Source organism: Ranitomeya variabilis, chromosome 2 (genome assembly GCF_051348905.1).
Source record: "Ranitomeya variabilis isolate aRanVar5 chromosome 2, aRanVar5.hap1, whole genome shotgun sequence".
Taxonomy (NCBI): domain Eukaryota; kingdom Metazoa; phylum Chordata; class Amphibia; order Anura; family Dendrobatidae; genus Ranitomeya; species Ranitomeya variabilis.
Window position 1 is genome coordinate 29,928,766 of NC_135233.1, and position 26,757 is coordinate 29,955,522.

At 48.3% G+C, this 26,757-nt stretch overlaps 1 protein-coding gene across 2 annotated transcripts in view; it reads right to left on the minus strand.

Annotated features, from left to right (window-relative positions):
• MIA3 (MIA SH3 domain ER export factor 3) overlaps positions 1 to 26,757 on the minus strand; it is an 80,918-nt gene that overhangs the window by 22,272 nt on the left and 31,889 nt on the right. For both annotated transcript variants that reach the window (XM_077282229.1, XM_077282230.1), the window contains exons 7-14: positions 18,759 to 18,890; positions 18,050 to 18,071; positions 15,532 to 15,620; positions 15,376 to 15,453; positions 8,615 to 8,725; positions 7,146 to 7,217; positions 2,459 to 2,563; positions 2,152 to 2,274 (exon numbers count right to left, since the gene is read on the minus strand). In XM_077282229.1, coding sequence (XP_077138344.1) covers positions 2,152 to 2,274; positions 2,459 to 2,563; positions 7,146 to 7,217; positions 8,615 to 8,725; positions 15,376 to 15,453; positions 15,532 to 15,620; positions 18,050 to 18,071; positions 18,759 to 18,890 — 732 coding nt within the window. The remainder of the gene's footprint in view (positions 1 to 2,151; positions 2,275 to 2,458; positions 2,564 to 7,145; positions 7,218 to 8,614; positions 8,726 to 15,375; positions 15,454 to 15,531; positions 15,621 to 18,049; positions 18,072 to 18,758; positions 18,891 to 26,757) is intronic.

A 26,757-nucleotide genomic window follows, 5' to 3' on the forward strand; every position in this document is an offset into this window, starting at 1 on the left:
AGAATCTCTCCGTGCTATAATACTGCATGTAGTCTGGGAGTTGTGGTTCTGGCGCACATGGGTTGGTATCTATTTGATATATGAGATATAAGAATGCCTCAGTTGCCGCCTGATAATAACTGTGGTGTGAGCAGAGACGTGACCTCTCCTTTCCCAGATATTCCTCTCTCACACACGCACATCACAGGCCAATGTCCTATTGTGTGTATGCAGGAGGACGCCCTAACAATCGGGAAGGGAACAGACAAAAAACATGGAGATACGAGTATGTAGTTACTCGTGACCCCTCGAAAAAAAAACATCCGATGCAGCTCAAAAGCCAAAGTCACTCTGATGTGCAGATTCCCTGCGCTCTGCCCAATCTACAGGTATGGCACTTTCACCCCCTCACTGCCCTGGACCACCAGGTACTCGGACATTAACCCCCTCAATCTGGACCACCAGGTACACAGACATTAATCCCATCACTGCCCTGGACCACCAACTACATTTTTAACCTCCTCACTGCTTTGGACCACCAGTTCCACAGACATTAACCCCTTCACAGCTCTAGTACTCTAGGGATACAGACAATAACCCTATGATCCTAGACCTGGATGATGTTTCCTACTATTTGCCTGGATACTTTATAGAGCATTTTTAAGTGCTGTATGTTAATGTGTTAAGGTACCTTCACACTAAGCGACTTTACAACGATAACGATAGCGATCCGTGACGTTGCAGCGTCCTGGATAGCGATATCATTGTGTTTGACATGCAGCAGCGATCAGGATCCCGCTGTGAGATCGCTGGTCGGAGCTAGAAGGCCAGAACTTTATTTCGTCGCTGGATCTCCCGCTGACATCGCTGAATCGGTGTGTGTGTGACAGCGATCCAGCGATGTCTTCACTGGTAACCAGGGTAAACATCGGGTTACTAAGCGCAGGGCCGCGCTTAGTAACCCGATGTTTACCCTGGTTACCATTGTAAAAGTTAAAAAAAAAAAAAAAACACATACTCACATTCCGGTGCCCGGCGTCCGCTTCCCTGCACTCCTCCTGCATACTGTGTAAGTGTCGGCCGTAAAGCAGAGCGGTGACGTCACCGCTCTGCTCTGTGGGAGATGCCGGAGATGTTCGGTGCTGACACAGGATGCAGGAGGAGTGCAGGGAAGCAGACGCCGGGCACCGGAATGTGAGTATGTGTTTTTTTTTTTTACTTTTACAATGGTAACCAGGGTAAACATCGGGTTACTAAGCGCGGCCCTGCGCTTAGTAACCCGATGTTTACCCTGGTTACCAGGGGACTTCGGCATCGTTGGTCGCTGGAGAGCTGTCTGTGTGACAGCTCTCCAGCGACCACACAACGACTAAACAGCGACGCTGCAGCGATCGGCATCATTGTCTGTATCGCTGCAGCGTCACTTAGTGTGAAGGTACCTTTACTCCCAACATTTAAAGTTGCTTATTTCTTGGAGGTCTGACCACTGGGACCTCCATAGATCCTGAGTACAGGGCTCTAAAATGCCTATCAGCTATGTACAGCAGTCCCTTTGAAAGTGTCTGGATGCATCTTCTCCCCTTTATTTCCCCTCTTTCACACTAGCGCCGGGCACTGCACGTCGCAATGCGTCGTTGTGGATAAAAAACGCATCCTGCAAAGTTGCCCGCAGGATGCGTTTTTTCTCCATAGACTTATTAGCGATGCAGTGCCACACGTCGCAACCGTCGTGCGACAGTTGCGTCGTGTTTTGGCGCACAGCCGCCACAAAAAAAGTTACATGTAACGTTTTTTTGTGCGTCGAGACCGCCGTTTTCGACCGCGCATGCGCGGCCGAAACTCCGCCACCTCCACCTCGGCCCTTGCAATGGGGCAGCAGAAGCGTCGTAAGACTGCTTCCGCTGCCAAAGTCGGGCATTTTTTGAACAGTATGCGTCGGTACGTCGGGCCGACGCAGCACGACGGCCCCGTACCGACGCTAGTGTGAAAGCAGCCTTAGTGCAAAAAATAAAATAAAAAACTTAAATATTTATGTATTTTGTATTGCCTGGCTTGGAGGAATCGGTGCTCATGTCCCGGTTGTCTTACAGGTAACACAGGAGGGAGGTCACAGCCAAATGGTCAAATGTAACAAGAAGGAAAGAACCTAAAACATCAGAGAAATCATTTTACCTCAATCTCGTTTTCTTTGTAGGCCAGAGCTTCCTCCAAATCCTTGTGCGATTTCTGCTGGAGACGGATCTGCTCGTCGAGCTCCCGCTGTCTCTCGCTCCATCCGTCCGCTTCCTGCAGGAGCTACAACAAAAAGAAAATGACGTGAAGATGAATCGTAACATGCAGTGAATGGAAACCATCTGCCGGTGCCTGGAAGCAGCTGTACTAGTAAATGTTATTTGCACAACTAAATAACATGGAGAAATGGTGGACGGGGAGCGACTTAGAGATAGGACATCGGTAAGGGGTTCAGTTCAGGGCGTACCTGCTCCTTCCTGTCCTTCAGCCGGGTATTCTCCTCTTGCAAAATACGGACATCGTTTCGGACCTTCTGCTCTTTCATTTTTGCCTCGTTTAATGCAATTTGCAACTGAATCAAAAAAGAATAAAGGTCAAAATTAGTGAGAAAATGTACGAGCACTGCTAACAATTGTGTGCTTGCTAGGAGCAGCTTCTCCCTCTGGCTCTGAGAGGGGATCAACAAGGGCCCACGAAAAGGGCATGTTGTGATAAGCCAATGTTTTAAGACATATGGATGATTAACCCCTTAATCCCGTATGACGTACTATCCCGTCAAGGTGACCCGGGACTTAATTCCCGGTGACGGGATAGTACGTCATACGCGATCGGCCGCGCTCACGGGGGGAGCGCGGCCGATCGCGGCCGGGTGTCAGCTGCCTATCGCAGCTGACATCCGGCACTATGTGCCAGGAGCGGTCACGGACCGCTCCCGGCACATTAACCCCCGGCACACCGCGATCAAACATGATCGCGATGTGCCGGCGGTGCAGGGAAGCATCGCGCAGGGAGGGGGCTCCCTGCGGGCTTCCCTGAGCCCCCCGCAGCAACGCGATGTGATCGCGTTGCTGCGAGGGTCTTACCTCCCTCCCTGCCTGCTCCAGACCCGGATCCAAGATGGCCGCGGATCCGGGTCCTGCAGGGAGGGAGGTGGCTTCACAGAAGCCTGCTCAGAGCAGGCACTGTGAAGCAGCCTGCACTTCTCTCAGATCGGTGATCTGTCAGAGTGCTATGCAAACTGGCAGATCACTGATCTGTATTGTCCCCCCCTGGGGCAAAGTAAAAAAGTAAAAAAAAAAAATTTCCAAATGTGTAAAAAAAAATTAAAAAAAATATTCCAAAATAATGAAAAAAAAAAAAAATATTATTCCCATAAATACATTTCTTTATCTAAATAATAAAAAAAAAACAATAAAAGTAGACATATTTAGTATCGCCGCGTCCATAACGACCCGACCTATAAAACTGGCCCACTAGTTAACCCCTTCAGTAAACACCGTAAGGAAAAAAAAAAAAAAACGAGGCAAAAAACAACGCTTTATTATCATACCGCCGAACAAAAAGTGGAATAACACACGATCAAAAAGACAGATATAAATAACCATGGTACCGCTGAAAGCGTCATCTTGTCCCGCAAATAACGAGCCGCCATACAGCATGATCAGCAAAAAAATAAAAAAGTTATAGTCCTGAGAATAAAGCGATGCAAAAATAATTATTTTTTCCATAAAATAGTTTTTATCGTATAAAAGCGCCAAAACATAAAAAAATAAATATAAATGAGGTATCGCTGTAATCGTACTGACCCGAAGAATAAAACTGCTTTATCAATTTTACCAAACGCGGAACAGTATAAACGCCTCCCCCAAAAGAAATTCATGAATAGCTGGTTTTTGGTCATTCTGCCTCACAAAAATCGGAATAAAAAGCGATCAAAAAATGTGACGTGCCCAAAAATGTTACCAATAAAAACGTCAACTCGTCCCGCAAAAAACAAGACCTCACATGACTGTGGACCAAAATATGGAAAATGTATAGCTCTCAAAATGTGGTAACGCAAAAAATATTTTTTGCAATAAAAAGCGTCTTTCAGTGTGTGACGGCTGCCAATCATAAAAATCCGCTAAAAAACCCGCTATAAAAGTAAATCAAACCCCCCCTTCATCACCCCCTTAGTTAGGGAAAAATAAAAAAAATGTATTTATTTCCATTTTCCCATTAGGGCTAGGGTTAGGGCTAGGGTTAGGGTTGGGGCTAGGGTTAAGGCTACAGTTAGGGTTGGGGCTAAAGTTAGGGTTAGGGTTGGGGCTAAAGTTACGGTTAGGGTTTAGATTACATTTACGGTTGGGAATAGGGTTGGGATTAGGGTTAGGGGTGTGTCAGGGTTAGAGGTGTGGTTAGGGTTACTGTTGGGATTAGGGTTAGGGGTGTGTTTGGATTAGGGTTTCAGTTATAATTGGGGGGTTTCCACTGTTTCGGCACATCAGGGGCTCTCCAAACGCGACATGGCGTCCGATCTCAATTCCAGCCAATTCTGCGTTGAAAAAGTAAAACAGTGCTCCTTCCCTTCCGAGCTCTCCCGTGTGCCCAAACAGGGGTTTACCCCAACATATGGGGTATCAGCGTACTCAGGACAAATAGGACAACAACCTTTGGGGTCCAATTTCTCCTGTTACCCCTGGGAAAATGCAAAACTGGGGGCTAAAAAATAATTTTTGTGGGAAAAAAAAAGATTTTTTATTTTCACGGCTCTGCGTTATAAACTGTAGTGAAACACTTGGGGGTTCAAAGTTCTTACAACACATCTAGATAAGTTCCTTGGGGGGTCTAGTTTCCAAAATGGGGTCACTTGTGCGGGGCTTCTACTGTTTAGGTACATTAGGGGCTCTGCAAACTCAATGTGACGCCTGCAGACCATTCCATCTAAGTCTGCATTCCAAATGGCGCTCCTTCCCTTCCGAGCCCTCCCATGCATCCAAACGGTGGTTCCCCCCACATATGGGGTATCAGCGCACTCAGGACAAATTGGACAACAACTTTTGGGGTCCAATTTCTCCTGTTACCCTCGGGAAAATACAAAACTGGGGGCTAAAAAATAATTTTTGTGGGAAAAAATTTTTGTTTTATTTTTATGGCTCTGCATTATAAACTTCTGTGAAGCCCTTGGTGGGTCAAAGCGCTCACCACACATCTAGATAAGTTCCTTAGGGGGTCTACTTTCCAACATGGTGTCACTTGTGGGGGGTTTCTACTGTTTAGGGGCTCTGCAAACGCAATGTGACGCCTGCAGACGATTCCATCTGTCTGCATTCCAAATGGCGCTCCTTCACTTCCGAGCCCTTCCATGCGTCCAAACGGTGGTTCCCCCCCACATATGGGGTATCAGCGCACTCAGGACAAATTGGACAACCACTTTTGGGGTCCAATTTCTCCTGTTACCCTCGGGAAAATACAAAACTGGGGGCTAAAAAATAATTTTTGTGGGAAAAAATTTTTGTTTTATTTTTATGGCTCTGCATTATAAACTTCTGTGAAGCCCTTGGTGGGTCAAAGCGCTCACCACACATCTAGATAAGTTCCTTAGGGGGTCTACTTTCCAACATGGTGTCACTTGTGGGGGGTTTCTACTGTTTAGGTACATTAGGGGCTCTGCAAACGCAATGTGACGCCTGCAGACCATTCCATCTAAGTCTGCATTCCAAATGGCGCTCCTTCCTTTCCGAGCCCTCCTATGCACCCAAACAGTGGTTCTCCCCACATATGGTGTAATATCGCACTCAGGACAACTTGGACAACAAATTTTGGGGTCCAATTTCTCCTGCTACCCTCGGGAAAATGCAAAACTGGGGGCTAAAAAAATAATTTTTGTGGGAAAAAATTTTTGTTTTATTTTTACGGCTCTGCATTATTAACTTCTGTGAAGCCCTTGGTGGGTCAAAGCGCTCAAAACACATCTAGATAAGTTCCTTAGGGGGTCTACTTTCCAAAATGGTGTCACTTGTGGGGGGTTTCAATGTTTAGGCACATCAGGGGCTCCCCAAACGCAACATGGCGTCGCATCTCAATTCCAGTCAATTTTGCATTGAAAAGTCAAATGGCGCTCCTTCGCTTCCGAGCTCTGTCATGCGCCCAAACAGTGGTTTACCCCCACATATGGGGTATCGGCGTACTCAGGACAAATTGTACAACAACTTTTGGGGTCCATTTTCTCCTGTTACCCTTGGTAAAATAAAACAAATTGGAGCTGAAGTAAATTTTTTGTGAAAAAAAGTTAAATGTTCATTTTTATTTAAACATTCCAAAAATTCCTGTGAAGCACCTGAGGGGTTAATAAACTTCTTGAATATGGTTTTGAGCACCTTGAGGGGTGCAGTTTTTAGAATGGTGTCACACTTGGGTATTTTCTATCATATAGACCCCTCAAAATGACTTCAAATGAGATGTGGTCCCTAAAAAAAAATGGTGTTGTAAAAATGAGAAATTGCTGGTCAACTTTTAACCCTTATAACTCCCTAACAAAAAAAAATTTTGGTTCCAAAATTGTGCTGATGTAAAGTAGACATGTGGGAAATGTTACTTATTAAGTATTTTGTGTGACATATCTCTGTGATTTAAGGGCATAAAAATTCAAAGTTGGAAAATTGCAAAATTTTCAAAATTTTCGCCAAATTTCCATTTTTTTTTGCAAATAAACGCAGGTAATATCAAAGAAATTTTACCACTATCATGAAGTACAATATGTCACGAGAAAACAAGGTCAGAATCGCCAAGACCCGTTGAAGCGTTCCAGAGTTATAACCTCATAAAGGGACAGTGGTCAGAATTGTAAAAATTGGCCCGGTCATTAACGTGCAAACCACCCTCGGGGCTTAAGGGGTTAAAAACATAATAAAATACTGAAAGTGACCAATCCAGATCCATTCCTTCTGGCATAAGAGGCTGAAAGGCGTTACTGATGTGGCCCCGGCAGGCTGCTCAGCAGGTCTCGTGCACGGCCGACAGGTATCTTACTAATTAGAAGTGCGATACCTGCCTGCAGAGCCCTCAATACCTGACAAGAGGCCACGTCAGTAGCGAATCTCACCTGACACAGAAGAGGCGATGGATAACCCCTTTAATAAATTCTTTCCATTACCTAGAGGGACTGAGCTTACCTCGGAGAGCTCCGCAGAGTTTTGCACAAACTGCTCTTTCAGCTGCTCTACAGATTTCTGCCCTTCGTAGATCTGCAAATGGAAAGTAGTTTTATTCAATCCACTCATAAGATGACACACTAATCTACAATTATGATCATTTCTGAGAAGGGAAGGCAGAGTACATATGCAGTATATATTAAGAGATGAGTAACACACAGATAGATGTCTGTTAATAGACGTACATGTTGGTCTTCAAGGGGCTGTTGAGTAATGGACATCCCTTGGACAATCAACTCAGTACCCCAATGGTATAGTTCCACAGATGTCAGCGCTGGTACTCCAAGCGGATGACGGGACTTTGTTGTGTTACGGGGCCGCTGCACTGAATGTCACATTATCCGCCAGGAACATCAGCGCTGACCTCTCTGGAATGATACTGCTGGGGCCCTTAATTGATAAAGCAGGGGATGTCCACTACTAGACAACTCATTTAGAGGTGTAGGTGTTCCCATTCATTTAAACCATTCTTAAAGCGACACTCTGGAGCAGCCCCCCCCTCAAAGTGGGATCCCAGCATGGAGAGCAGGATCACAGCATGGAGAGCAGGACCCCACATGCATCAGTGCCCCCCCACAGTGGGATCCCAGCATGGAGAGCAGGACCCCATATGCCTTCGCGGCCCCCTTCACTGTGGGATTCCAGCATGACCTCACATCCCTCCATGGCTCCTCTCGCAGTGGGTTCCCAGTATAGAGAGCAGGACCCCCACATCCATTTGCAGCCCCTCTAGAAGTGTTAAAGTGAGATCTCGCTAATGGCACTGACACAAATGATTAGCACCCTCAGGATCTCACCATTCAGTAACCGTTTAGTAAAGGACGTGGCAGCTTTGGGTTAATGAACAGAGCGGGATCTCACACTTTCACTGTGACGGGGGACTGCGGAGGGTTTTAAGATCCGGCTCTGCATGCTGGGATGCCACAATCCAGAAGTTCAGATCCCACTTTTGGGAGACATTAGGAACTGTCCTGCACTTTTTTGTCATTTACTTGTATTTGGAAAGATCGGTCCTCAGAGTTAGTAAATGCTGCAACTGTCTAACATACTTGATGTATAAACGGTGCCCTGATATTTATCTACAAGCTCCGGTCCCAGCAGCTAATCTTACATTGTACGCGGGACCTAATTTTCAGCGTCGGATGTGACCTGCGCTGTGTGTGAAGGGGGCCGGCCGACTGCTCAGTTCATTAGCTTAGCCAGACTCCTGCAATCAGCCAGCCCCCTCCATAAACCACAGCAGTCACTAACAGTTGCAGGGAGTGCTGCCGCGTGTCTGACACAAACCAGAAGAAAACCTGATTGTACCAGACATCCCGGGCACCTTTTAAGCATGACGTATCCCTTCAAGTCATGAAGTTACATGAAATGCTGTCAGTCACACTAGGGGCGACCCCGGAGAGAAATGTCACCGCCCGTCCCCTTCTCACCATTTCCTGCTTTCTCTTGTTCTGTTCCTTCTGAGACTCCAACTCCTGAAGCAAGTTCCTCATTCGGGCTTCTAACAGCTTGTTGTTGTTCTTCATCTCCTTAATCGTCATCTGAAGGAAAGGAAAGTGGAAACCTTTATATTCTTTATCTATAAATATTTCTATATTCTCTTCCTGGTAATTAATTCATCAATACACCGGTAACTTTAGTACTGAAACCATTAATTAATCCCCCAACATCTACAAGTAAGAAACCTCAAATATTGAAGAAAAGTGAATGTGTCACCCTGATCTCCACTATCCGTATAGTAAAAAGTAGTTAGTTAGTCTTGAACATGCAATCCCTTGATCGCCAATACAATACACTGCACTACCGTAGTATTGTGGTGTATTCTGTAATTTCTGGTCTCTCACAAAGCCTAGCCTGGGGCCTTGATAACCCATCGGCACCCCGTGATCACCTTGTGGAGACTCCAACAGACTACCCACCCCTTCGCTAACTTCCTAAATGATGATGTCATGATTGACAGAAGCATCTAAGAGGTTATACTTTTGAAATCTGAGCTGGCCCCGACTGCAGCAGATACTCAGCCTTATCTGCACATCTGTACTGTAAATGTAAGGCAGATGTCACTAAGGGGTTAAAAGGAGATTTTTGTGTACTCACCGTAAAATCTTTTTCTCCGAGCCACTCATTGGGGGACACAGGACCATGGGTGTTATGCTGCTGCCACTAGGAGGACACTAAGTAAACAGAAAGATTAACTCCTCCTCTGCAGTATACACCCCTTCACTGGATACAATTTCAACCAGTTCGGTAGTAAAGCAGTAGGAGCATGAACAAAGACAAACTATGTCAAAACCAAAGAAGTAACAACAAGCCAAAACAGGCTAACAGGGTGGGTGCTGTGTCCCCCAATGAGTGGCTCGGAGAAAAAGATTTTACGGTGAGTACACAAAAATCTCCTTTTCTCCTACGCCTCATTGGGGGGGACAGGACCATGGGACGTACAAAAGCAGTCCCTGGGTGGGGAGCAATATGCTAATACCCCATGTACCACCAGCTTACTGAGGTACCGTTGTGTGCAGAATGCACCTGCCGAGGGCAGCGTCTGCCGAAGCCTGAGTATGGATGAGGTAGTGCTTCGTGAAAGTATGCAGACTGGACCAAGTCGTAGCTTTACAAGCTGATGTGCGGACGCCTGGTGCCGAATGGCCCAAGAAGCACCGACCGACCGGGTGGAATGCGCCTTAATCCCAGCTGGGACAGGAGTGTTCCTGACACGATAGGATTCCTGAATAGCGGAACAAATCTACTTGGCTAGAGTGGCCTTTGAGGCAGGTAGACCCTTCCTATGTCCCTCCGGAAGCACGAAGAGGATATCCGACTTACGGAAGTGAGCCGTGCGAGATATGCACCTCCGAAGAGCTCTAACCAGATCCAGAGTATGGAGAGCTTTCTCGATACAATGAGTAGGTGCAGGACAGAAAGACGGCAAGACAATGTCCTCGGGAGAGGTTCTCAAAACCACCTTGTCTGGGTGAAAATTCAGAAAAAGGGGGGGGGGGGGTCGGCAAGAGAGCCGCCAACTCAGAAACTCTCCTAATTGACGTAATTGCCACTAGAAAGACCACCTTCGATGAGAGGAGGGTGAGAGAGATGTCCTGCAATGGTTCGAAAGAGGCCTCCTGAAGAACTCCAAGAACCAAGTTAAGATCCCATGACGCCAAAGGCATTCTATAGGGAGGGACCACCCGGGAGACTCCTTGGATGAACGTCTTAACCGGCAGTCTGGAAGCGATCCTTCGTTGGAATAGAACAGACAAGGCGGACACTTGTCCCTTGAGCGAGCTTAGGGCAAGGCCTGACTCTAAACTTGATTGGAGAAACTCCAGAATGGACGGAATGGAAAAGACTAAGGGCAAACGTCCATGGGTATTGCACTATGAAAAGAAGATACGCCAGGTGCGATGATAAATGCGCATGGATACAGGATTCCTAGCGCGAATCATGGTAGAAGAAACCCCCGGAGAGAATCCGGCTTGGGCTAAAATCCAGGATTCAACGGCCACGCCGTCAAAGACAGTGCCCCAGAGTTCTGGTGGCAAATCGGGCCCTGGAAGAGAAGGTCCGTGCGATCTGGAAGGCGCCAGGGGGTGTCGGCGACCATTTGGACGAGTTCCGCGTACCATGCTCGGCGCGGCCAGTCGGGCGCGACGAGAATCACCGGTCTCCCCTCTGCTCTGATCTTTTTGATGACTCTCGGAAGCAGAGGAAGGGGCGGAAAAATGTATGGCAGCTGGAACAGATGCCACGACAGAACCAGGGCATCTGCCCCGATGGCGCGAGGATCGTGGGAACGGGCAATGAACTGGGGAACCTGGTTGTTGAACCTCAAGGTCATGAGATCCACATCCGGCGTCAGCCAGCGAAGGCAAATCTGCTGGAAGACTTCCGGATGGAGGGACCACTCGCCCGAAGCAAGACTTTGGCGACTGAGGAAGTCAGCCTCCCAATTCTCCACGCCCGGTATGTGGATCGCCGATATGAGTGAGTGATTGGTCTCTGCCAAGCGCAGGATGTGGGAGACTTCGCGCATGGCTGCTCTGCTGCGGGTTCCCCCTTGTGGGTTGATGTACGCCACGGCTGTGGCGTTGTCAGATTGAATTCTGATGGGATGACCTGCGAGAAGGTGGTGAAAGTTGTGTAAAGCGAGAATGATCGCTCAAATTTCCAGGATATTGATTGGGAGACGTGACTCTCTCGTGGACCAACGACCCTGTGCCGTGTGGTGAATAAAAACTGCACCCCAGCCAAAAAGGCTGGCATCGGTAGTCACCACTAACCAGCGCACAGGAAGAAAGGATTTCCCTTGGTTCAAGGAAGACTGTAGTGTCCACCACCTGAGGGTCTGCCTGACCTGTGGGGGTAGATGAAAGCGACGGTCAAGAGAAACCGGGCTTCTGTGCCAGGCTAAAAGGAGCGCCTGTTGCAAGGGACGGGGATGGCACTGCGCAAACAGAATGGCTTCCATCGCCGCAACCATTTTCCAGAGGATGCGCATAGCAAAGCGAATGGAGTGAGGGACTGGGCGGAAGAGCCTGCACGCTCCCTGTTGTAAGGATAGAACCTTCTCTGGAGGGAGAATGACCAGCCCGCGGGAAGAGTTCAAAATCATGCCCAGGAAGCAGATTTGCTGGGCCGGCACTGGAGATGATTTCTCGAAGTTGATCTTACAACCCAGGCGAGAAAGAGAATCCACGTTGATGCTCACCGACTCCTCGCAGGCAGACTGGGACGGACCTTTGATTAATAGGTCGTCCAGATATGGCAGGACTACCACTCCCCGAGCGTGAACAATGGCCATGACAGCCGCCATGACCTTTGTGAAGACTCTGGGGGCGGTGGCAAGTCCGAAGGGCAAGGCCACAAACTGGAAGTGTTCTTCTTGGGCTGCGAAGAGCAGGAACTGCTGATGAGAGGGAAAAATTGGGATGTGTAGATAGGCATCTTTGATGTCTATGGATGCAAGGAACTCTCCTTTTTCTAGGGATGCGACAACGGAACGGAGGGAGTCCATCCTGAAGTGTCGGACCCGTACGAATTTGTTTTAGCAGTTTGAGATCCAGTATGGGCCGTAGAGTCCCGTCCTTCTTTAGGACCACGAAAAGGTTGGAGTAAAACCCCGTGAACCTTTGGTCTCGAGGGACTGGAGTGATGACACAGTCCTTTTGAAGCGCCTGTATGGCGTGAAGAAAAACTCGATTTTGTATCTGGAAGACACGAGCTCTCTGACCCACTCGTCGTGAACGACCGAGAGCCACTGTTGACGGAACAAAAGAAGGCGTCAGCCTACTTTGTCGGTGTCCGCCGGACACGCCAACGAGTCATTGAGAAGGTTTAAGGGATGCGGACGGCTCAGGGGCAGACGGCCTGGGTCCGGGTTTCCAGGAACGGTTTGGTCTGTATGAGACCTGGGAAGTTCTGTTGTACCGACGTCCCGAACCAGGGGAAGAGGACGACAAACTGGAGTTGTTACGAAATGACCGGAATCGAAACTGCTGCTGATTCCGAAAGGGCCGGGCCGGTTTTTGCTGGGGAAGAAATTCACTTTTTTTTTTTTTTTCTCCGTAGCGTCAGAAATGATTTGGTCTAGGTTTTCCCCCAAATAAACGACCCGCTTGGTAAGGAAGAGAGGTCAGCGAGTTTTTGGAAGCAGAGTCTGCTCACCAATCGCGGAGCCATAGGGCTCCCCCGATGGAAATTGCGTTAGCAGCCGCTTGCGCTGCGCAATTAGCTGCATCTATGGAGGCGCTAACAACAAAATCTCCGGCCTGAGCTAACTGGTTAGCTAGTCTGGCCGTCTCTGGGGGAAGATTACTGCCGTGGACGGTAAAGGTCAACACCTCAGCCCAGGCCACCATTGCCTTAGCTACCCAGGAAGCTGCAAAGGATGCAAGGAGGGCTGCTCCTGAGACTTCAAAGACTGAGCGAGCCAAATAATCAATCTGGCGGTCAGAAGGGTTTTTGACTGATGAATCGTCTGACAGAGAGAAGATTGTTTTGGATGCAAGCCGCGACACGGCAGGATCCAGAAGGAGAAAGAAGTAAGCCCTTCACCAGATCCCTTGAGAAAGGATATTTATCTTCCGTGGCTTTTTGAGCCGTAAAGCGCTTTTCTGGGTGCTCCCTGTGTTTTGGATAATATCCTGAAACTCAGGGTGATTAGCAAATATCTTTTGGACGCGTTTTCCTGAGAGGAAGCAGATTCATCGTCCACCATTAATGCCTGACCAATAGAGGAGTCTTGGGTTAAAGATTCCTCCGACTCATATATTGAGCCCTGTACGCTGCGACCCTCAGGGGAGGGGAAGCGAGAAGATGAGCTTGCAGAAGCTGAAGCTCGAGCGTGTACGGGAGATGGGGAAAGGGTCCTTTTCCTGGAACCCCGGGAGCCCCGTACAACGGTGCGCCCCCTGTGGTCGGACAGCCCCGCGCCGTTACCAGATTCCGTCGCAGCCGACGGAGGTGAATTCTGGTTTAAGGAGGACCCACGGAAAGAGTCCAATGCCTTGACCAAGGATTCCACTGAACGTGCGCGGCCCACTCAGGAGACGACATAGGAAGTGGCGGCAGAAGGCGGCTGCGCACTGGCCAGGTCACAGTTCTGGCACAAGGGGGTACTGTGGGCACTTGGCAAAGCAGACTTGCAAGTGGCACAAATGGTAAAAAATACAGTGTGCTTTTTGTCCCCTTTTTTTTTTGCGTCCATAGATTGAGACATAGTGAATGTCTATCTCCGATAAACCGCAGTAGCAGTTATGTGAGCAGGGAAGGGGTTAAGCTTTTCCCTATGTAGCGGAGCAGCTTACCCACGGTCCTGAACTGGTGTCCCCCAGGGAGGAAGAGAGGGAGGTAGCGTTTTCGGCTGTATTTCCCTGCAGCAGTGGAGTCCCAAGATGGCGCCCGAGATTTGCAGGGCTCTTCTCATTCAAAACGAGAAGCGCCTGAACAGTGGGCGGGGCTCTGGCATGGGCGGGGTTTTTGAACTGCGGCCTAGTCCGGCTGGAGAAGCCGGGGACTAAATTAGTGGAGCCGGCCGGCGAAGCGCTCTGGCGGCCGCGACTAACGATCGTCGCTGGCATCTAGCCAGCGGTACCTCTCCCCAGGGACCCGGACCGCTTCTTCCCACGCCGGCAGCGTGAGGAAGATAGTACTCACCGAAGGAGGGACCACCTCCAGCTCAATCGATCCTCCCTGTGTCGGGGGACGGAGAGCCTCCTGAAGCATGCTTGCCTTCTCAGGGGACTTACAGCTGTGCCTGCCGCATGGAGATTTTGCAGGGTTCTTCTGCGCCTGCCACAGGGGGCTTACGGCTACTGTGGGGACTACGAGACGCCAAGATGAGGGCTTGAGTGCGGTGGAGCCCGGGAGATGCACATAAGAGGTATACTCCATGTGCTCGCCATCTTACAGGGGGGAGAGCGGGACCGTATAGGAACCGTCGCCCTAGCGTAGATTAGGCGTGCCCCATACGTCGCAGGAGAGGGACGGGGAGGTATACTCGCCGTGCTCGCCTGTTGATGGTTCGGGGGAGAGCGGACCCTATTAAAAAAGGAACCCGTCGCCCCCTTCATTCCGTTAAGTAAAAAATTAAAAATTTACAGAAAACTAAAAGCTTTAAAATAAAAATTAAAATAAGAAAGTTGGGGCCTGAAAACAGACCCAAGTGCCTCCTACAGACACTAAGCAAGAACTGGTTGAAATTGTATCCAGTGAAGGGGTGCATACTGCAGAGGAGGAGTTAATCTTTCTGTTTACTTAGTGTCCTCCTAGTGGCAGCAGCATAACACCCATGGTCCTGTGTCCCCCAATGAGGCGTAGGAGAAAAATTTTTACTGTAGCCACCACTAGAGGGAGCACACTGCAAAATAAATATATATATATATATATATATATATATATATATATATATATATATATATATATATATATATATATTTCTGCAGCCACCACTGGAGGGAGCACACTGCACATGATGTACACACTGATCCTAACAGTATAACAGCACTATATAGGATTCCTTTAGCGTTGGCTGCACCCAATCAGGATGGTGTTGCCTCTTACCATTTACCTCTGACCAGTTTAGACATTTTAGGAAATGAATGAGCACAGAAAATGACAAGGGGTTAACAAAGAGTCATTTTCTTTTACTAAAAGTCAAGTATTTTCCTCGTGGAAATCTAGGGCTCTGCCATACCTTGAGAGCGGCGGCCTCTTCCTGCAGGTGGCTGCTTTTCTTCTGGGTCGAGCCCTCCGCCTCCTTCACCTCTTTTATCTGAGGATTTACAAGTTAACGAGTTAATTACCGCGAGATGACATCAAAGCTTCAAAGCATCAATTCTCCCCAATTTACCTTTTTTTCAAACTCAGATATTTTTTCCAAAGCTTCACTTTTCTCTTTCATCAGCGCCGCGATCTTCTCCGCAAGCTGTTTTTCATTCACTGGAAAGGAATTAAAAAAAGAAAAGAAAAAGAAGTGTTGCTTCTTCTGGCCACGATGTAAGAGACAGAGGGAAAGAAATGTCTAATGGGGCACTTTAGTGAACAGTAAAAAATGTGAAAACGGCTTTTTAATATCTCACTTCTGCATTGCGATATGATGACTTGAAGTTACAGGCCTGAAGCTGCACTACTGAGACAGCAAGTGCCCTCGTGTAGTGTGGATTCCAATCCCGACTCATCAGGCAAGAAAAAAGGAAACTGGCCCCAAATAACAGGTTACATCCTCTCCCCTGCGGCCGAAGGAAGGGGATACGTTGTTATGAGAACATCTCAGTAGTGCAGCCTCAGGCTCCAGGCCTAGAACTTCAAGCCATCGTATCCCAGAGCTAAAATAAGATACTAACAAAAGGTTTTCACCATTTTTACTTTACACCAAAAGGGAATTTTAGATTTTTTTCTTGGCGACTCCCGATTCTTTATTACAATAAGTGCGATGCTAAAGAATATAGACACTTGTTCACATTTCACAAATTCTAGAAAAAAAAAAAGTCAACGGCAAAGACGAGACTCGGCAGTTGGAAGCTGTGGTTTGGGTGGTGTAATTTACAGTTGCACCCACATCAAAAACACGACAGTAATGAGTTCATCAGAGAAGAAAATGAAGAGACCGCAGGAGACGAGACGAGGAGTTTATCGACTTTAACATATTCTGCAGGACAGCAATGTGCGCCCGCATCTCCCGGAGTCCTGCCTGCAGGACGGCACCGCGCGCCCCCGCCTCCTGAAGTCCCGAAGTCCTGCCTGCAGGACAGCACCGCGCGCCCCCGCTTCCCGGAGTCCTGCTGGCAGGACAGCACCGCGCGCCCCCGCTTCCCGGAGTCCTGCTGGCAGGACAGCACCGCGCGCCCCCGCTTCCCGGAGTCCTGCTGGCAGAACAGCACCGCGCGCCCCCACTTCCCGGAGTCCTGCTAGCAGAACAGCACCGCGCGCCCCCGCTTCCCGGAGTCCTGCTGGCAGGACAGCACCACACACCCCCACCTCCCGGAATCCTGCCTGCAGGACAGCACCGCTCACCCCCGCCTCCCGGAGTCCTGCCAGCAGGACAGCACTGCTCACCCCCGCCTCCCGGAGTCCTGCCTGCAGGACAGCACCACTCGCCCCCGCCTCCCAGAGTCCTGCCTGCAGGACAGCACCACTCGCCCCCGCCTCCTAGAGTCCTGCCGGCAGGACAGCACCACGCGCCCGCATGTCCCGGAGTCCTGCCAGCAGGACAGCACCACACACCCCCACCTCCCGGAATCCTGCCAGCAGGACAGCACCACACACCCCCACCTCCCGGAATCCTGCCTGCAGGACAGCACCGCTCACCCCCGCCTCCCGGAGTCCTGCCAGCAGGACAGCACTGCTCACCCCCGCCTCCCGGAGTCCTGCCAGCAGGACAGCACTGCTCACCCCCGCCTCCCGGAGTCCTGCCAGCAGGACAGCACCGCTCACCCCCACCTCCCAAAGTCCTGCCAGTCGGAGGGCTGGGATTCTCTTGCTTGACTGACAGTTTGGACCAGCAGCAAAAGTCAGACCGCTGGCCCGAACAGTGAGCTTTCCGATGAAGCAGTTTTATCCTTTGCAGCGTCGGAGGAGAGCAGGGGCATTAAAGCAATCTGGCCAGCTTCAGAGCAGCACTTACAAGCTCTATAGCCAAGAACACGCTTGTAAGCGCTGTACTTCTCGCCTAGGACTTTTAATAAGTAGTAAATTGCAAAGTTCCTTGTTTTTACAAGGACTTTACATTTTCAACCAGCGATGCTGAGGAGAATAACCCTATAAAAGTGAGTGTCCATGTGGTCAAAGCAGAGACAAAGTTAAAGAGGTACTCCCTACTCCAAGATCATATCCCAATATGTAGTAGGTGTAAATAATAATAATAATAATATTAGCAAATACCTCCACAGTTGCAAAAGTAGTACAGTTCTTCTGATTCGCTATGTCGCTTACTCCATGTTCAGGACATTGCAGTAGCTTATGTATCCATAGTTACAGCCACTAATATAGTGACCGTTAGCTGTTAATGGTCGTAACTATGGATACCTAAGCTACTGCAATGCCCTGCACCATGCAACACAGCTAATCAAAAGAACTACACTACTTTTCTAATTGGAGGCATTTGCTCATATTATTATTACACCTACTACATATTTTGATAGGATTTTGGAGATGGAAATACCGTTTAAAAGAGATTTCCTCTCTGGCCGCTACAACGATGCTCTAAACTAAAAAGTCTGCACAACTTAAAATATAAGAAAGGAAGCAACTATAACTCCAGCAGAAATAATAAGGCTGCTTTTAGATCTTGCTCGGTCATAGTGTCAGGATTTGCAGATGCAGCGTTATAACGATTCACACACCAGATCTAGACAATCAGGAAAACTTACCTTGATACATTCTGCTCTTCACCTGCAAGAGAACAGATCACACGTGTTACTACAATGTCCCCCTGACACACGAATCTACAAAAAGGTCAGGACTGCGGGGGCGGCCGGGGAGTGAAAGGGGACACTCGCCAAATAAGATTATCGGACAGCTAAGAAAAGCTTCCAGCTTAATGCGATGTGTATGAGATCGCTCCGCTGCTGCCATTAGCGGGACATAACAGGGCATTCCCATCCCCAGGATATGCGATTACTTTGGAACTCTCGCATTTTAGGAGAATAGAGAAGCGGCTGCTCCGAATAGGGGGTCACAGGACCTCCATTCTTCCGATCAGAACAGTCCTAAAAGTGTGAATTGTTCCCATCGGGCATTATGGCAAATACTGTGTAATAAGGGAATACCCTGTGAAGACCCCTTGACACGGATAGATAAATCGGCTGAATGAACACTAGTAAGTACACCAGTTCATCAGGCAGCGATCAGAGATGAATAATGGGGCCTAAAAGATAAGTGCTATCGGCAGCACATCTTGTAAACCCGGGACGTGCTGCTGACAAATTGCCTGCTGTGTGGGGACAGTTCATCCACATGAAGTTTGGTACATAGTAAAAATCCCTAGTCTCATCAATGGGCAACATCTGTACAAGTAAATGGGTCGTTATTCTATGTTGTGACGCGCAGGCAGAGACGTCGTCTTGTGGGAGCACTCACCGAGAGACACGTTCTCCAGAAGAAAATCAAGAAAGAGACAAGTCCCACTAAGAAGGCCATGATGACCGGCTCCCAGTCCACGCCATGGAAATCAGGCCCGGGCTGGAAATCTTCGGGCAGAGCAGACACCAACTGTAACATTAACAGATCTTTATAGAAAATGATAGCACACATGGACAGTATCACAGAGCCACCTATGTACATTCTACAAGTCCATAGTCTCCAACCTGCAATTCTTCAGCTGAGGCATTCGGGAGCTACACCAGTGTTTCGCAAACTCCAGTCCTCAGGGGCCTCCCAACAGTAAACGTTTTCAAGATTTCCAATCCTGTGGAAATTTCTGATACTTTGATAATAATTTTCATCACCTGTGCAATACCAAGGAAATCCTTGGTATCCAACATGATCCGTTGGGGGCTCCTGAGGACTGGAGTTTGCGAAACACTGGCTTAAAACACCCAACATGGAGATGGGACCTTTCCTATATGACGGAAGCAGCCTGAAAACCTGTATAGTCATCAAGATGCCAACTTTCTTCACTCCGGAGGGCGGACGGCTGCCCACACATGACATGGCGCCCGTTAGCCACTGCGGTTGGTGAGTTTAGGCAGCAGTCACCCCCTGTGGCAGCACCTTCATACGGCGTAAGATGTAGAATAGAACACTTGTGACCACTTTTCCTACTGGCTAAGAAAAATATTTTGAAAACATCTCAGGATGGCGTAGAAACACCCAGCGATGCTTTGTAGCACCCGTCCGGAGGCTGCCGGTCTCTTTCCAACAGGACATAGATGCTGGTGGAGAAGCAAGCAAAGTCTGAACATGAGCAGCTGTGGATCGGAGAGGTAAATATGGATTTTTTTTTGGCCATTGGTTTAAAATATATATATTTCTCCCCTGGATAATCCCTTTAAAACACGTAAAGGGATGGCAATATCAGAAAATTAGCTTTCTTTCGCAGGCCCACAGCCCAGCGAGCAGGCCCACAGCCCAGCGGGCAGGCCCACAGCCCAGCGGGCAGGCCCACAGCCCAGCGGGCAGGCCCACAGACTTCAGATGGGTCATCCGGTGAAAACAAGTGATCACTCATCTGCTGAATGGGGGTCGCTTCCCAATAAGGATAAAAGGTCTTTGTTTAGTCGATCGGTGCAGGTACCAGCAGTCGGACCTCCATCCACCGATAAATTATCAGCTATTCTGCAGATATGTCATGACTTGTTTTCCCCAGAAAACCATTTTAAAACAAAGAAAACAAATAAAAATAAAATGAATCACTATTTGTCATGTCAGATAAGGTGTTACCCGAACATGAAAATCAAAAGGAATAGACCCCGTAATTAGATATATCTAAGTCTCTTATCAATCAGCACCCTGGACTGAATCCTGGTTGTTACTGATTATTACTCAAGACTATTTTTAGAAGATTTAGAAGATTGTTTTGCGAGTACCGGTAATATACTTTTAAGTGAATGAATAAAAGTTAGATTTTAGGGGTCTATTCCTTTTGCTTTCATGTGATTGAGGCCCGGTGGTCCATTTACTTTTTTCTGGTGTTACCTGAGCATGCTCATGTGCTAGCAGAGTGTCTTTGGCATGCCCGAAAAATATGTTCAAGCCCCCAACGCTGTTTGACAGGGACCCATCAACCTGTTTGTTAGGCAATCCTTGCATTAGCTGCGCCTGTCGATCAGCCACGAGACACAGAGCTGCGGGGACTCGAACATATTATTCGAGCACATATTATTCGAGCATATTATTTGGCTTTTGTTTACTTTGCACTAAAGTCTACACTACGCCTCTGGTTGAACTTTGGAGCAAACCACATTCGACAACCCTCCCTGCTCCGCTGTCGTATTCAGAAATTATAGTAGGAGGTGAACCAAAACATTTTAACAAAAATCTGGCAAAAAACAAAAAACAAATAAAATATGGCTTTGATATAACTCTCTGAAGTCTAAACATTACAGAAAAACTCTCCGTCCATCTAGCACAGAATAAATTCTAATTATCTGGTATATTCAGATTTGCCATACATTTGGCTCCATGGTGATAGATCCCCCCCCCATGAGGCGTTATATTGCACCATGACACAAATATGACTCCTCTGCGTCGGCTCGTCGTACGAGGTGGTCTGCAACTTGCGGCTACATTGCAGTCGGCCCCATAATCCCCTCTTACATGGCAGCATTTTGTCAAATGACCCATATAAATCCAGTATGGAACAGACCTACTGACCTGGTGAATTCGGGAGACCAGGAGGGTGTATATTGTAGGGAGGGTCCCCAGGACGCCCATATCTGACCCCACGTCCAGCGATGGGGAGAAGGTGGATGACGCAGCGTCTTCTTGCTCCATCTCATCCATGATAGGATGGGTCAGCAGAAAGTTCACACCTGGTGGTGGTCACCGCGGACCAATGTGATGTCAGTAACATGGAGAGGACTCAGTCACCAGCAGCCATGACATGTTCACAGGACGTCATTATCTCCACTTTAAGTCACTAAAGTCTAAGAATGCACTAAAATCAAATCTATATACACAACCTCAATTCCAAAAGAGTTGGGACGCAACATAAAATGTAAAGAAAAATATGATGCGGAAACCGAGAACAGATCAGAGGGTGAACGTTGGACATTTCTCATTTTGAAAAAATTAACGTATTTAGAAACTGATGGCAGCGAAAAGTCTCAAAAAAGTTGTGCCCGGGTGGTGTCCACCATCGTGAAAAGTCCCCTCTACTGTAGAAACCAGTCTGTAAATGTTAGGGAAGTGAGGAGACAAATGCTGGAGTTGTAGGAGAGGAAGGTTGTCCCTATCAATTGTCTTATGTAGGATTCTCACAGCTCCACAGTCCGGGAACGTTGCCGGATTTTTCTTCTCATAATGCACCAAATGTTTTCTATTGGTGAAAGGTCCGGACTGCCGGTACATCACCCGATCTCTTCTTCTGTGGAGCCAAGCTGTTGTGATGGAAGCAGTATGGAGTTTCCCATTGTCCTGCTCAGGTATGAAAGTTCTTCCCTGAAATAGACGTTGTCTGGATATAGCAGATGTTGCTCCAGGTCCCGCGCCTCGACAACAAGCTGGACGGTCCCGCGCCTCGACAACAAGCTGGACGGTCCCGCGCCTCGACAACAAGCTGGACGGTCCCGCGCCTCGACAACAAGCTGGACGGTCCCGCGCCTCGACAACAAGCTGGACGGTCCCGCGCCTCGACAACAAGCTGGACGGTCCCGCGCCTCGACAACAAGCTGGACGGTCCCACGCCTCGACAACAAGCTGGACGGTCCCGCGCCTCGACAACAAGCTGGACGGTCCCGCTCCTCAGTCTACAGGACACAACGTACGTGGTTTCTATAAAGAATTCACATTCTGATTCCTCTGACCACAGAACAGTTTTTTCATTTGGTCTACGTCCATTATAAAAGAGCCTTGGCACAGAGAATATGGCAGTGTTTCTGGATTGTGCCAATATACGGCTTCTTCTTTGCAGGATAGAGATTTACAATCCAATAGCGACCATGGGACTTGTCCCTTGCACAAATGGATTTCTCCAGAACCTTTGAATCTCTTGATATTTTTTCCTGTAGATGGAGGATATTCAAAGTCTTTGCAATTTTACTTTAAGGAACATTTCTCAGAAATTGCTCCACAATTGTAAGCAGCAGTTCACACTGGTGACCTCTTACCATCTTGGCTTCTGAGACACTCTGCCTCTTTCAAACGCTCTTATTATATATGTGACCAAGTTGAAAATGTAACCCCCGACTGTTTTTCATTAGTACCACTTACTGTTTCAGCCAGTTTGTGAATCCTGTCCCAACTCTCGAGTTGAGTCACTGCGATCAAATTCTAAATTAGTTAATATTTTCAATTGAAATTATAAAATGTACAATGTTAAACTTCTGATCTGTTTTTTGTTCTGCAGTGAATAAAAGAAAGGCGATAGGAGATTTCCTGCAATCTTAAATTCTTTATATTTTACACTCTGGCCCCTACTTTTGGGGAATTGGGGTTGTGTAATCATTTCGGCAATAATTTAAAAGCGTCAGTAAAGTGTCCTGAGAACAGGAACGTCACCTCCACTGCAAGAGCTGTCACATGCGGTATGTACAGTTGTGCTCAAAAGTTTACATACCCCGGCAGAATTTTTGCTTTCTTGGCCTTTTTTCAGAGAATATGAATGATAACACCAAAACTTTTTCTCCACTCATGGTTAGTGGTTGGGTGAAGCCATTTATTGTCAGACTATTGTGTTTTCTCTTTTTAAATTATAATGACAACCCAAAAATCCAAATGATCCTGATCAAAAGTTCACATACCCTGGTGATTTTGGCCTGATAACATGCACAGAAGTTGACCCAAATGGGTCTAAATGGCTACTAAAGGCAACTTCCTCACCTGTGACCTGTTTGCTTGTAATCAGTGTGTGGGCATAAAAGCTGAGCGAGTTTCTGGGATCCAGACAGACTCTTGCATCTTTCATCCAGCCACTGACATTTCTGGATTGTGAGTCACGGGGAAAGCCAAAGAATTGTCAGTGGATCTACATGAAAAGGTAGTTGAACTGTATAAAACAGGAAAGGGATACAAAAAGATATCCAAGGAATTGATAATGCCAGTCAGCAGCGTTCAAACTGCGATTAACAAATGGAAAAATCAGGGGCTCTGTAAAGACAAAACCACGGTCAGGTAGACCAACAACTATGTCATCCACAACAGCCAGGAACATTTTTAAGGATGCAAAGAAAAACCCACAAATAACATCAGCTGAAATACTGGACTCTCTGAAAACTAGCAGTGTGGCTGTTTCAAGATGCAGAATAACGAGGCACTTGAAGAAGAATGGGCTGCATGGGCTTCACCCAACCACTAACCACGAGTGGAGAAAAAGTTTTGTGTGATCATTCATATTCTCTGAAAAAAAAGGCCAAGAAAGCCAAAATTCTGCTGGGGTATGCAAACTTTTGAGCACAACTGTATATACGTTATGTACGCACAGGACCAGGATTCTGGCTCATCTCTCAGTGACATTTCACAGATTCAACAGACCAATCATATAACACAGACAAACATAACCTCTACATTATAGGGCTGGCCACTGTACAAGGGGCAGTCCCCCCCTCCCCCCTGTATAAGGAGCAGTCTCCCCCTCCGTATAAGGAGCAGTCTGCCCAGTGTATAAGGAGCAGTCTCCCCCTCCGTATAAGGAGCAGTCTCCCCCTCCGTATAAGGAGCAGTCTCCCCCTCCGTATAAGGAGCAGTCTCCCCCTCCGTATAAGGAGCAGTCTCCCCCTCCGTATAAGGAGCAGTCTCCCCCTCCGTATAAGGAGCAGTCTCCCCCTCCGTATAAGGAGCAGTCTCCCCCTCCGTATAAGGAGCAGTCTCCCCCTCCGTATAAGGAGCAGTCTCCCCCTCCGTATAAGGAGCAGTCTCCCCCTCCGTATAAGGAGCAGTCTCCCCCTCCGTATAAGGAGCAGTCTCCCCCTCCGTATAAGGAGCAGTCTCCCCCTCCGTATAAGGAGCAGTCTCCCCCTCCGTATAAGGAGCAGTCTCCCCTCTGTCCTCTGTATAAGGAGCAGTCTCCCCTCTGTCCTCTGTATAAGGAGCACTCTCCCCTCTGTATAAGGAGCACTCTCCCCTCTGTCCTCTGTATAAGGAGCAGTCTCCCCTCTGTATAAGGAGCAGTCTCCCCTCTGTCCTCTGTATGAGGCGCAGTCTGCCCCTCTGTATGAGGCGCAGTCTGCCCCTCTGTATGAGGCGCAGTCTGCCCCTCTGTATGAGGCGCAGTCTGCCCCTCTGTATGAGGCGCAGTCTGCCCCTCTGTATAAGGAGCAGTCTCCCCCTCTGTATAAGGAGCAGTCTCCCCTCTGTCCTCTGTATAAGGAGCACTCTCCCCTCTGTATAAGGAGCAGTCTCCCCTCTGTCCTCTGTATAAGGAGCAGTCTCCCCTCTGTATAAGGAGCAGTCTCCCCTCTGTCCTCTGTATGAGGCGCAGTCTGCCCCTCTGTATGAGGCGCAGTCTGCCCCTCTGTATGAGGCGCAGTCTGCCCCTCTGTATAAGGAGCAGTCTCCCCCTCTGTATAAGGAGCAGTCTCCCCTCTGTATGAGGCGCAGTCTGCCCCTCTGTATAAGGAGAAGTCTCCCCCTCTGTATAAGGAGCAGTCTCCCCTCTGTATAAGGAGCAGTCTCCCCTCTGTATAAGGAGCAGTCTCCCCTCTGTATAAGGAGCAGTCTCCCCTCTGTATAAGGAGCAGTCTCCCCCTCTGTATAAGGAGCAGTCTCCCCCTCTGTATAAGGAGCAGTCTCCCCCTCTGTATAAGGAGCAGTCTCCCCCTCTGTATAAGGAGCAGTCTCCCCTCTGTATAAGGAGCAGTCTCCCCCTCTGTATAAGGAGCAGTCTCCCCTCTGTATAAGGAGCAGTCTCCCCTCTGTATAAGGAGCAGTCTCCCCTCTGTCCTCTGTATAAGGAGCAGTCTCCCCTCTGTATAAGGAGCAGTCTCCCCCTCTGTATAAGGAGCAGTCTCCCCCTCTGTATAAGGAGCAGTCTCCCCCTCTGTATAAGGAGCAGTCTCCCCCTCTGTATAAGGAGCAGTCTCCCCCTCTGTATAAGGAGCAGTCTCCCCCTCTGTATAAGGAGCAGTCTCCCCCTCTGTATAAGGAGCAGTCTGCCCCTCTGTATAAGGAGCAGTCTGCCCCTCTGTATAAGGAGCAGTCTGCCCCTCTGTATAAGGAGCAGTCTCCCCCTCTGTATAAGGAGCAGTCTGCCCCTCTGTTTATTAGTCGCACTGCTCTGACACTCGCACCTTGCAGCCTCCCCTCCGCTATACACAGACACACAGGTCGCACGCTGCCGTCTCACCTGCCGCTGCCCTCAGCTGCTCTGAACTTCGCCTCCTGTCATAACAACACGTCACCACTGAGTCCTTCGCAAGACCCGGATGCGGTGACGTCAATGGTCGGCGACAACCCGGAAGTAGGAAGGAGCGAGCGCGCGCAGCTGACCGGCCCTTTCCTTCACCCCCTCGGGCGTCCACACAGGCGCGGCGGCCTTTTTTCTTTTTTTTTTCTACACTCACACAGTACAATCTATGGTCGGCGCTGAGTCATGAGTCAGCCCCGCAATGCATGTCGGGACTTGTAGTTTTGTGTCAGGATCAGCTGATCTGAGAAGCCGGAAGTCAGTGACAGCTGTGACCCCGTGATCACACAGCAGGGATTCTAGCCATAAAGTATCTCTATATATATATATATATGTTCTAATACATGTATATTCTACATAGAAAAGGTGACATTCCTTTAAAGCGAAACCTTCATGCTTCAAAAATGTTTACATTAACATTTTTGCTATAATTTATGCAAATTTGGATAATAGTATAATTATTATGAAGGCAATTTGCATAATTAATTTCCCAGTGCAGCACTGCACGGCCTATAAGTCTCCTTTCCCTGGCATGTCAGGCATGTGACTGTCCCCCAGGAGGGACATCACCGGCTGTAATTAATGATGACGCATGTAGTGTATCTATATATATATATATATATATATATATATATATATATATATATATATATATATATATATATATATATATAATATATATATATATACACCGGCAGCAGCTGCACACGTGTTCTGCCCGGACGCCGCTCCATCCTTTGTTTCACCTCAGGGCAGGTGCAGACGGCCGGACTATCGGACACCGCGTCAGATCGAGGCCGTGAGAACCGTCGCACCGCACACGGATGTCATACAGACTGCAACAATGGAGAAGATGGAGACGGTTCTTTTCCCCATCTTCTTCCTCATCTGAGAGAATCGTTCACAGTGTGACGGGCACGGCCGGCCCAACTCCCTCAGACGAGAGAATATACAGTGGTGTGACCGCGTCCTGAGGCCGAGCTCACACTGCACCTTGTCACACCGTCCGCGGAGGCAGACAGCAGTCTTAAAGGGAACCTGTCAGCAGGATTGTGCTCAGTGACCTACAGACAGTGT